The sequence below is a fragment of the Apteryx mantelli genome, chromosome 7 (assembly GCF_036417845.1).
Source record: "Apteryx mantelli isolate bAptMan1 chromosome 7, bAptMan1.hap1, whole genome shotgun sequence".
In the NCBI taxonomy this organism is placed as follows: domain Eukaryota; kingdom Metazoa; phylum Chordata; class Aves; order Apterygiformes; family Apterygidae; genus Apteryx; species Apteryx mantelli.
Genome location: NC_089984.1, coordinates 32,462,149 through 32,474,596, shown reverse-complemented (window position 1 = coordinate 32,474,596; position 12,448 = coordinate 32,462,149). Strand labels below are relative to the sequence as shown.

Genomic DNA, 12,448 nt, shown 5'->3' with positions numbered 1-12,448 from the left:
CCTTCTCTTTTTCCTGCCAGTCTACTGCTACTATTTGCTCTTCAAAATTCAATCAATGATTACACATAAAAATTCAAATCGTCTGCATTTTCTGTAAAATATCTTCTGTTGTTTCAAAACACTCTAAAATGGTGTCTTGAAAAGGCAGATGAGAGTTCAAAAAAGAGGTCCAGTTTGGAAGCATCCCATGTTCCTTGCCAGGAGGGGGATTGACAGTGTCTGTCAAGCCAGGGAAGGAGAAATAGGATAAATCTGTGAGAAAAGTGTAAGGCTGACTGCCTGTCGGTGCCTCCCTGTAAGAAATTTGTAGTTAAATAAAGCAAAAGAAAGCCAAACAGAACCCAAGTAATCCTGCACTCTACTGTCCTTTTGAGAATTACCTGCTGGTAGCATTTAAGGAGAGCAGCTGCTTGTTGGATAAAAATAACATTTGTATATCATTCCACAAAGACATGTCAAAGTATAATACCTGTACATCGCTTTTTTGTGCTGACCTTTCTCAGTCTGGTTTGGTATTTATCATAGAAAGTTTTTTCTAAATGACTGATGTATTTGGATATTGTTTGTGTAGCAACACTAGAAGAAGGTGTCATGCTGTTTGCAGGACAGGAGCAAAGTGAGAAACAGAAGCTTCCACAGTACAAGTTACTTGTGCTATTCAGACTTAATCACTCCTGCAAGAGAAATCTGGACATGTTAAAGCACTTTTGTGCCAAATTGAGCAACTGAGGGGCCAATACTGGGTCAAAATCCTCCATAGATGGGGGGTGGCTGGAAGTCATTGCCTCAGCGAAGGTGGTGGCCCGTGTCATTGCTGGGATGATTGCGGTGTTCAGGGGGTTCACGGTTCATGTTCTAAATCTCACCTCATAGAATTGCTGACAGTCTGAAGCTAAACAGACACTGAAACAGAGCTGATCTCTCCTCTCTGAAAATGGCTACTAGTAACTGCAGAGAGATTGACCTTCCAACATGATATCAAGGAAGGCAAGTTTGCATCTCTGTTGTCAGAGCTAGGCTAGCATATCAAACTGCTGTATTATGCTAGATATTCGGTGTCTACTACAAGGTTAAGAAAGTAAAATGCAACTTTCCCACACTGCATGTTTTTATTACTTGATAGTGCCCCAAAGAGCTAGACCGTGAGTCTTCACTTGTGGCAGGTAATTGGGCATATCTACATAGTGATTGCTATGGTAGCGCCAGTTGAGGTCCGTGTTGTATTGCTCAGCATTGCTTCTGTCAGAGTGGTCACTGCAGAGACCTTTAAGCTGTCCCAGGCATGTCTTTTGTTACTGGAGTCCAAGTCATTATCTCAGAAGTGATACAGGATTCTTCAGTTTAATTTCTGTCTTGTCTTTGTGTTTTACTGTGATTCATGACTATTTGTTTTTTTCCCCAGTTATTCAGTTCAGTGGAGTTTGGCAGAAGATGGCAGCTTCTTCATGAGGGAGTTGCACCAAACAGGTTCTACTGGTAAGAGCAAAGCCCTTTTTCTCATTTCCCAAGCACAGCTTCCCCAAATGTACAGAGATATTGAAATGGAGACCTCAAGGCAATGTGGCTGAATGTAACCTGCACTGCTGTCAATCTCTTATTGTTGAGATTAACTTTGAGCTGTTATGAGGGGGGACTTTATTCCTCCTGTTCTGTCTTTATACAGCCCTTGGGACAGTGAGATCCTTGATCTAAGAATGATGCACAACTGAAATATACTGAGCAATAATTGAAGAAAATAATGATTTGGGAGGGAAATCTGTAATTTCCTGGTAGCATTTTGAGTTCTAGCGCAAATCAGTATTCAGCATAAACTTGTCCCCTTTTGTGCTCAATACATAGAAGCTATCAATCTGGTCCTGCTCCTAGTGAGGGGCAAAGAGTGAAGTCCTGGGCCTTTGAGGACACTAGCGTTTCTGCCACAGAAAGCAATGGACCAACATCCTCAGCTCCGATGGCTGGGTTTGTGCTTTTAACTGACATTAGAGCTAGGTCAATCCCTGTAAGTGAGAAAAATAATGGCCATTAAATTAGGCATACAGAGTTCTTCACTTTCCACCTTAAATCACTGTGCAATACTGCTAAATGCTGCTAAGCAGTCATGCAAAGATTTGCAGTGAGATTTCAGACTTTGTGGGATCAGCCATATTGTTTAAGTCTTCTTGCCGAATCTTTGAATGTTAGTCAGTTACAGCAATGGTGAAACTTTGGGGGGTGGTGGTGCTGCCAAAGTCACTTAAACAAGTATCATAGCGCTTTGTCACTGATGCAAGCTTAAATCTTTGCTGCGTAAACGTATACTATAGAATTTGTATCTAAATTTATTTAGGGTCATACCTTTGTCGTAGCCTATGTGGTCACAATAGGATCTGAGCAGCTCAGAGTTTTTTAATATATTGGGTATCTGTAGTGGATGATTTAACTTCAGCTTCAGATTCACATGCGTCTAGTGGCAACAGCCGCTGAAAAGTCATCCCTGGATGTAGGTCCAAACATAGTCTTCAGGCCTTCAAAGAGAAGCTCTTGATGAAAGAGACATCTTGAGATCAGGAGCTGAACCAGATCATTAAAATGAGATGCACACCCCACCATCACCACCATGGTGACTTCTAAACTAGAACTGTTTGCCAAAACCATAGGTTTTGAGATATCAAGATTCAAGAGCGATTAAGTCAAATATTTTCCTTTAATTCATGAAAGAAGTAAGAGCTCTATGTCAAATTTACTTCCAAAGTTGAATTTTATATTTGTCCTGCAAAGGATATAGATAAAAGATTTTGTTACTGCTCCTGGTCTTTAATCCATTCTCAGAAGCTGCGTTAGTCGCAGCTATTGTAACCTTAATTCCATTTTCAACTTAAAAATGTTTGTCTGCAAGTGTGTGTGCATGCATACATATATATGCACCACTCCTATTTCTTCCCCTAAGGGGCTCCTAACGGGGTTTCAAACTGTCGCATGCAAACCCCCCCAAAGCACATCTCTTGCTGTTTCTCAGCTAATAAAAGCAGAAAGTCCTGGAGATCTGGGGCCCCAGTCTTTGAGATGTCCAACAGAATTGTACAGGCCGAAGAGGGTCAGAGAGCTTGAATGAATGTCCCTGTTCCTGGATGTCTGTTTCCTGTACTTCACTCCAAACCTTTTGAAGTTTACCATCATTAGTTACAGTAGTGATTATCATGTATCGAGCTGATGGATGCCTACAATAAGGATAATGATGAAAATGATCATTTTCCCTTTCCATGGACTTTGAAGGCCTCTTAGAACCTAACAAGAGAACTCAGGCTTGGAACTTCAAAGGCAAAGAATAAGTTGAAAAGATGAAAAGAAGTTGCAATCACCCATCTAATTCCCTACAGCCATGACGAAAACATGAAACTGCAAGCCTGTATTTTCACCTTGAATGAAATGTCCTTTGCATAATACACCTCAGTGTAAACTAGACTGTGCTTCTACTCTCCAAAATAAAAATAATACAGCTTGTGAAACGGTGTTGTACCTTATTCTGGTTTATGTATTATGATCATCTTCATCACCTTGGAGAAGAATACTCATTTAGCTCCAATTATATGGCCAGTGTCTGTCCTCAAAAGCATCTATAGTGGAAAACAGAACTGTGCATGTCTAACTGAGAGTGGGTGCACAATAGAGAGCAGCCTGTTAGGGACTGGCCTTTTCCACTGACCTCTATTTCTGTGCAGCCATGTACCTCAAGACAAAGTAAGCATTAATGTGCTGAATTCAAGTGGCAGCACTGCTCTCACAGCATTGCCGTCACTGACTTCCCATGCAGAAAACTAAGAGAACCGAGCCTGAAGAGTGTTTTGATGTGCAGTTGAAATCCAAACTTCTCCAGCAAGATGGCCAGTGCTGATGTGCAGGTTGGATAGAACCCTGCCTAGTGCTCTGTATTTTTTTAAAAAAAAATAATTGATTATCATACATTTTGACCTGGAAATATGTGGAGTTTAATCAACCTGAAAATCCTGAAGACTGACTTTCATTCATTCTTCAGAGCAGAAATGAACAGTGAAGAAAGATGTCCCAAATCTCAGCTTTTCGAGGAAGGCATCCTGTGGGGATTTTCTGTTCTGTTCCTGGTGCTTTCTTTAAATCAAATGGATTTGATCCTGGACACATCCATATTGTGCAGGTCTGTAGAGAGTGAGACTATATTCCAATATCTAAGGAAAGCTGAGGAGCTGCTTTAGTACAGACTGGTTCCCAGGGCTATCAAAACTGGGACTTTTCTGAGATCAGGAAGACACAAAGCAAAGACTCTTGCCTTTGGCATAAGGCCCTCTTAAGGCTGCATTTACTTACACTGCTACTTTTGGCAGGAGAGGAACATCTGGGAAACTTTGCAGATTTCTAAAAGGATTTGAATAGTTGATGACAGCAAAGAGGAATTTTGGTAATTGCTGAGTGATGTTTTTAATTGCCGTTTGACCTGTTGTGGCCTTCTTAAATAGTTTGTGGGTTACTCTGAGTCTTATGAATAAACACCACTGGGCATGCTGTTTTTAGTCTTGAGAAGGTTTTGCCTGCAAACACCATCAGAGAAACTGTAGTGTCTTTTACAGCTGCCTATCTCGTATCTGTTTCCAAGAGAATTTCCTTTTTTCCCCCCTTTATTTCCTTTTCTCCTCTTATTTTGTCTGTTTTGTGAAATGCCCCAGAGGAATTTAACCCCCTGAAGAACAACATTAAAGCAATCTGCTGGTGCTTCCTGCATGTCTCTGAGAAAACACTATTTAGAGACAACTCAGCTCCTTGTAGCTCGTATGTATTTTGTGTTCTTGGGTCCTCTATTTCATGAAGAAGTCATTAACGTGAAAACAGGATCTTTGTTTCTTCAGAGCTCAACTGTTCCCCCTTTTCATACTTCCACCTGCAGCTGTAAGTCATGCTCTGACATCCACAGTTGCGATGAGAGAGATTGTAATGTCACCCTGCCGAGGAAGATATTGTGTAGGGGATGAGCAGGTGAACCTTTAAAATGGGAACTGACTGGAGTTTTCTCATCTGAAAAAGGAAGGAGGGAAGGGGATCTTTACTTCTCTACCTCATAAAAAGGTTGTGAGGACATTTGTTAATACACGTGTTGGGCAAGCTGTAGTGATGGGCTATGTCTGGAAAAACTATAATCTGTACTAATTGCTGTAACTAGGGGATCTTACGGCATAACTGTTTTCATAACCTCAGTATGAGAAAGTGGTGCACTGAGGGAGATGTAATCTGGTCAGAGAGTCAACCATATATGCCTTATGGAAACATAAAGGAATCCACACTACATACACGCCCAGGGCACTGCATTGTATCAACATTTTTCATGTTTTTTACTATTTCTCTGGCAGGTTCTTGGTATTTTGCTGTTAGCTGTACTGTGACAGGAAAATGCTTGAAAGTTAGTGAGGTGCTTAGTGACTCTGGAGCTGTGCGCTGTAAAAATACCCTCATTGCTAGGAAGAAGTATTCTAGGCAGTATTCATTCAGCAGGGTAATAAAGAAACAGTCAGTTAATATACATGGCGTATTGCTGAAAGCAGTGTTTGCTAATGTGGTTGGTATGAGGAGAAGAGAACCACTAGATGCTGGTTAGGAGAGTTGGACGAATACTTAGTCTAAATGCTTTTGAGTTCATTTTTGTGATACTTGCTGAATGTCAGCATACCTTCCTATGTATTCCATTTGCTGGCAAAGACTGGTTAAAAGTGAATGCAAATGTGAGCGCAGTTGGTGAATCAATCGTTACTGGGAATCACTTTACATTTTCTCCTACTTTTCTAAGTAGTCCAGTCATCCAGTCAGAGCTCAATAGTGATAACATGTGACTTGCAAATCCAAACACTCAGGACTAGTAGCTGCAAAAAACTACTTAAAATGCACGCAGTTCAGTACAGCCAAAATATATAAGCAGAAATTGCTCATTAAAAGCTAGATTTTTATTCTGGTCCTCCCATCAAGTCATACCTTCAATCAAAAATTATTTCCTGAAAGTCAGTAAGTCAATGTACCACAATTAGAGCTGGCCCCAAAAATAAAAATAAAAGGTTAAAAAGCCCATTAAAAAATGTAATGCTTTTTTTGACTAAAATGAGACATTTTTGGAAAAGATTCTCAGTTAATTCTAATCATAATATAACCTTGAAAAACTTGGGGAAAAAACAAAATAAGGCCAAATAATAAAAATGTTTTTAAAAATAGCACACAATGAACAATAGAAAACCCCAGCTAGTAAATTATATAGTCAAGTTATAATCATTAGCTGTATCAGTCCTATTAATTTCTTTTTAATTGGGTATTGCACCCAGACAAGCAAGTGGGAGAAACACAAAAGAAATACCACTCCATACTTCAAGAAGATGACTGTCTTAATTAGACAAATAGCTCAGGGCTTTCCTGCACTAAGGCATAATGATTCTTTCACCAAGGTCCTGGTGATGTGCAGTATCTTTAACACTGTGTGCCAGCTCTAAATAAAAGTAACTCTGGCACTTAGGCACCTTCAAATTTTACCAGTGAGATTTCTAGTCTGTAGTTATGCTTGCATCTGAAGTTCACAGATCTTTCCTGTCTTGAAGATGGACAGGTCTGAATTCCTGATCCAAACACAATGTGAACTCTGGGTTACTCAAATCCAAGTCTTTTGTTTCTGTCTCAAACTCTTCTCTTCTATTACACAATTACAGAATGTTTTGCAAAGGGGCTCTAATATGGTGAATGGAAGAGTTCATTAAGAGTCCAAATTATGTACTAAGGAATGGAACTCATTGGCAGGGCAGGACAGGGATGTGGAAAAAAAGATAGTGGTTTCAAAGAAATAAGGTCGCACCAGAGGAGGAAAAATGGTTGTAGAGTCTCTCTGGGAATTTACAGGAAATTGAAGTCACCAGGAGGACCTGACAGGCATATGAGTGGTAAAGAAAAGGATGTGGAGAATCAGTCCAGCTAAGGGTTCATGGACAGTTTTACAATGGTGAGGACAGACTTGAATTGTATTCACAGATGGATTAGATGTAAAAATACATTACAGTGCATCTGATTTCCAACAAGATCCTGTGTCCATGTTGCTAATGATTCCCTGAAGACATACAGGAGATATGTCAGCTTGGAAGGGGACATTGCTGTGTCTCTACTCTGTCTTGTGTTAATCTGAGTATAAGAAGGAGAAGAAAATGTGTAGAAAGATTGTAAAAAGTTAAGCCAATCAGTCCTGCCCACTGAACAAAACAAGGGATGCATATGCACTGAAGGACAGGGAGAAAAAGATAAAGTGGTAAGCAGGTGGAAGAACAGGTGAGTACACAGAGTATACTTGTATTTCTATTATGAGCAATGGCAAAGAAAGATAATCTTTAGAACAGAATTATAGAATATATATTTTTTCTTTTCCAGAGGAAGCTAGACACTGTATTTTCAATGCTCTGACTCTGTTCACTGGAGCAGCTGCAAGAGCTGAAAATCAGGGGGAAAATGTGTCAAACACGTGGTAAAAGCCTGTTAAAAACTCCATTACATTCAAGCAGACAAAACCAGGCAAAGTGTTCTGGTGTTTCTGTCAGATCTTGGCAGGGTGAGGTTTGCAGACCTGCCCAGGTGGGCTGAGTCAATTTAAATGGCATGATAGCTGGGCAGTTTGCAAATGATGCAGCCTATTGCAGAACAAGACCTTCTAATCACTGCAGGGCAACTGCTGGAGGCAGATAGGGAAGATGTCAATCAAGGGGGATTGTGACAGCCTGTCCAGGAAATCCTCTGCTTGATCTAACACACAAGCCATAACATATGAGTTGAAGTGTACTAAAAGTTTAATTAAAAATAGATGTATTTCATAGCTTAAATGTAGCGCAGATGGGGAAATGCCAGAGGGGCCACAGTTGTTAGTGGGTCTGAGTTAAGCAACTGGTTAGTGAGGAATAGCAAAAGTAGTGAGTTATGTTTGATTCCATCTTTTTTTTTTCCTAATGAATTAAACACCACATATTTGCTTCCCATTGGAGTCTGGCTTTGGGAGAAAGTCAGGCTGAAGGTCAGAGCCTCTAGAACACAGGCTATTATTCTCTTATTGATATTTTTAAGCAGCTTCACGGCTGTGAGGCTGAAGAGTCAGAGGAGTTGTAGGAAAGCAGGTACCAGGATGAGGAGCACATCTGCAGCCATGTCTTTCCTTGGCCCTTGCCATGCTGCTGCTGCTAACATTACTGATGGGGAGTAACATGCACAAGTGCACGTTGTCACCATTCGCTTCCCCTGGCATTTACTATTTTCTCATCAGAAATGTCAGGATAACTTCCTGCCCAACCAACATATGCAAGGAAGCACGTGCTCAGTTGACAGTGTTTGCTAAAGATGCCAGTGGCATTTCAATATGTTTAGCGAAAAGCTCTGCTTACAGTTCTTGGACTGCTGGACCCTGATGCATATCTTTTTGCTACAAATGAAGGCTGAAATTGCTCAGATTTATCTTGGGAATTAGGATTTTATTCTTGTCTGGCTTTGAAAGATATGCACCTGCCAGTCCCATGTGTGGCAGCAAGGGGAGAAAAACAACATGCAGCATCCTTTTTCTGTTCTTATTAAAAGCTCATTAAGACTCTGAATTTACAATCTTTCCTCCTGGGAAAAGGCTAAGAAAATTGCCCAAAGTCACACAGCAGGTGGTGATAAGACTGGTTCTCTGAGTCTGTGTCTCATACTACTACCAGATCATCTGGTCTCACGAGTCTCTTGAGAAAACCTGTTACTCATAATCAAATCAAGATTCTTCAGGGAAAAATATAGCTCCTGAGCCTCAAGTCCTTAGTTCTTCAGTGTTCTATCATGTGAGAGAAAAGTTGTTCTTGACCCTATTTCATGATCATGGGGACTCCAAAGATGGGTGTAAAATAATATCTTGACTGTTATCCTAAAAGTCATAACTGAACATGGTCTTATCTATTTATCTGAGCCCTCCCTTGGAATCTTGTCCTCCAATTGTAAATAGATAGGACTGGGGGGGGGAAAGCATATTCCACTTATTTATAAGCCTTTTTGGACCAAAAGACTTCATTCTCACTGATACACAGGTTAGTGTTTTGTTTTTCCCAAGTCAGCTATTTATCTCAAAAAAAAAAAAATTCATCCAGAGATGCTTTATAAATGAAGAAAGTTTCCCATGAGTTCCAACTCATCTCCAGTTCTTCGCTTTCCTCCTACTAAAGATCTGCAGAAATAGGCAGATATCCATATAAAAGGTTCAAAAGCTTGTTTTGGGAGTTACTTGGCAATAGAAGCCTGTAAAGTTACACTGGGCCCAGAACGTGTCAGTCTTCACTGGACATTGGACTAAGAAGCTAGCGTACATCCTGTATACACCTATAAAGGACAGACTTTGGGAGGATGAGGGAGTTAGTTACATAGCAAAGTTAGCTGTGAATTTGTCTAGAAGGTTTCACTGCTATTTTCTGTTGTATATTTAAAGAGCAGATACTGTGTAAGCAGAGTTGACTTTGCACTCTTGCTGTAAATGACTTTCCTGGCCTCCTCCAGAGCATACTGACTGGGCCACAGCACTACAAGATGCCAGATACATGTGTCTTAACACTGTGGGAAGCTGTGATCCGATTAGACTGTATCAATTGAGAAGCAGTAAATCAGTTAGGTTTGGTCCATGGCATCAGGGAGCTGAGTCCAGAGGCCATGACTAGAGGGCACCTTTCTTCTTCTCTTCCTTCAAGCCAGTTTCTGAGAAAGATGACTCAAATCTCCAGCTATGTATGAAAAAGGGATGTAGAGAATGAGAGGCTATACCTGAGCTATGCTTCATGTAAATGGATAATATTTAGCTACCAAGATCAGATCCTGGTTTTAAGACATTCCTCCCACCCAGTGTTACCAGCAATAGATCCTTACCTCCATGGGAACTCAAATCCATCTTTTTCAGAGTATCAGCAGAAGCCAAGTTTCCTCTCCTGAGTTTCCTACAGACAGCTGTTTTGTTAATGAAGAGGAAAGGAAGGCTTGCTACTGGTTTGCTGCTGTCCTCACAGCTGTGGTGTATGTGACGGAAAGCTGCTGGTATTGCTATTCTAGGGTTGCAAGAAGTGATAGTGAGAGTAGAAGGGACTGCCCGTGACCTGGAAATCACACCTCTACCCCCGTTTACCTATTTGTCTACCTTAGTGTTAGCAGTAACAGCCACCTGCTTTTCTGGGTCAGTCTTGTGAGATGGCACAGGCAGGAGGAGTTTGGCTAGTTGGTCTTCACTCACTGCAGCTATTTCCCATCTGCTCTAGAAAAAAGGGTGACAAACCAAATAAAACATTGCATGGGCGGGTTTTAGCCCAGTGACTGCCAGTTGAATTGCGCAGAATTATACCATTGGGTCTAATTGGACAACGTGAGAAAGAACAGTGCAGGAAATACAGCAGGGGGAATTTAATCAGGTTACTGTCAGGAGAAATTTATTGGCCAGATATAAAGAGATGAAGTGCTGATTCATGCCTGTCTGGAATTTGGCCCTTTGTTTCTAAAACATGTCAGGAGAATAAGATGGTTAAGAGATATTAAGGCTAGAAAGCAATCTATAGAGAATATTCTAGGAACAGTAAAATCAGAATAGCAAAATCAGTAAAATTTCACATAAAGGGGACTGAACTAAAGAAAACAGAATTCACTCCCTCACTAAGCTCCCTGGAGCAGATTCACTGCCCTCTGTAAGCAAAAAAGGAACAGAGAGTGTCTGCAAAGTCCTGATGGGGTGAATATAGTAGTTAAAGAAATAGGAGCCTGGAGGACTCTCAGGATCTATTTTTGTCTCTGCTACATAACACCTTGGTCAAATCAGTGATATCCCTGTCCTCTTGACTAATCAGTGGAGTTATCTATAAAGCTGAGAGCAAAAATTTGCTTCAGCCCCTTTTTCTAAGTCGACCTACTGGTCTTGTACTTTTCCATATGTCTTGAACAAATCAGTAACATGCAGGGAAGGTTACTTTGAGGTTGATTGTCAAGCACTTTCATATCTTTGGACAAAAAGCTCTCTGTTCAGTGCTACATGTTACTGTTTTTATGAATGACAGTTAGGAATTTGAGTTGTGTAGGACTATCAGTAGGAGGAAAAAAATTGATGCTACTGAGGGACCCACCAACGTCATCCCCTGTTGTTAGTTGTGCTCTGGCCTTTAAAACAAAAACAAGAACGTGCCATTCAGTAATTTGGAATAAGCTGTCATTTTTTTTAACATGAAGCGGCAGGATGTGTCCCAGGGGCAGTGGGGAGCTGGTTCAGCATTGATGAGATTTATGATAAGGGATTCACATGAGTGCTGAGGCTAAAGGAAGATAAATCCCCAAAGGCAAATTCAACCAATAATTGAATTACAGAGCCATTATCATGTGCTGAACAGAGTAACTTTATGACTCTGTTGTGACAGGATAAAGCTTGTTAGAATATTTATGTTCATAGGACAACTTTGGCATAAGGATCTCTGAAAACATGTTCTCTCTTCCACCTGTCTGTTGGAGCTAATTAGCCTTCTTGTGTATTGTGATAGATGTGGAGACAGAGTTGTGCTTGAATTAGGGGTGGGGAGAAGGAACGCTGAAGGTCAGGAGACATCTCAAAATAAATATCACACTAAGCACAAAGTCATTTACAGAATGCAACTAGAATTTAACGGTTAGAAAGACAATGGGGACAATTTGTGGAAAGGGTGAGGAGAGAGCATGTAGACAAAGAGATGGTGAAATGTTTTTAGCGAGATTGTGAGTTGAAACTCTTTTTTCCAAGCTATCTTTGTGTCACTTTTCTGTTTGGTATTGCTTTGCAGCCGTACCTCAGCTGCTCCGAGTCAGTGTGGGCAAGCTCAAAATGGCCAGAACCACATAGATCTTGTTCCATCCACCTAGGAGAGTTATCTGTCATCCTTTGTTGCATGAACAAATCATACTTTTCCCCTCTAGAAAAGGTGATGGATGGTCACATGAGTCCTGATTCTGCACTTGATGATTTCAGACCTTCACCACTTCCCCTGAGACAGGGGGAGACTGCACAACCTCCAGACAAAAACAACCACATTCATACTGGTGGGAGTGGTACTGTCTCTGAAAAGAGGATAGTAACGTTTCTGTTCTTCCAGCCTTTCTTTCATTTTGGCCTATTTGCATTGAAGCTTCTCTAAAACAATGTTGTCTTTTATTGCTTAGCTTAAAAGACCTTTGATCTTGGCTACTGTGAGCATGTATGACACTAGGAATACATATGAAACGTTTGCCATCAAATTTCTTAAGTGTGTGTAGTTCCAGGTATGGTGTGACTGTGTCTGAAGCCAAGCATCCAAAATAATAGGCAACCAGAACTACTTTTCAGAATGCTTCAAGCCCATGAGATAGTCTCTTTCCTGTCTGGTACTTCAGGTTCTTTGTTTATGAAAAATGGTGATTTGAAATCAAGAAATACACCATGTGG

The 12,448-nt window shown here is 40.7% G+C and overlaps 1 protein-coding gene across 1 annotated transcript in view; it reads left to right on the top strand.

Annotated features, from left to right (window-relative positions):
* Nucleotides 1-12,448, top strand: part of LOC106497456 (VPS10 domain-containing receptor SorCS1) — a 309,481-nt gene that overhangs the window by 204,578 nt on the left and 92,455 nt on the right. The window contains exon 5 of the mRNA XM_067299556.1: nucleotides 1,403-1,476. Within this exon, the coding sequence (XP_067155657.1) occupies nucleotides 1,403-1,476 (74 nt within the window). The remainder of the gene's footprint in view (nucleotides 1-1,402; nucleotides 1,477-12,448) is intronic.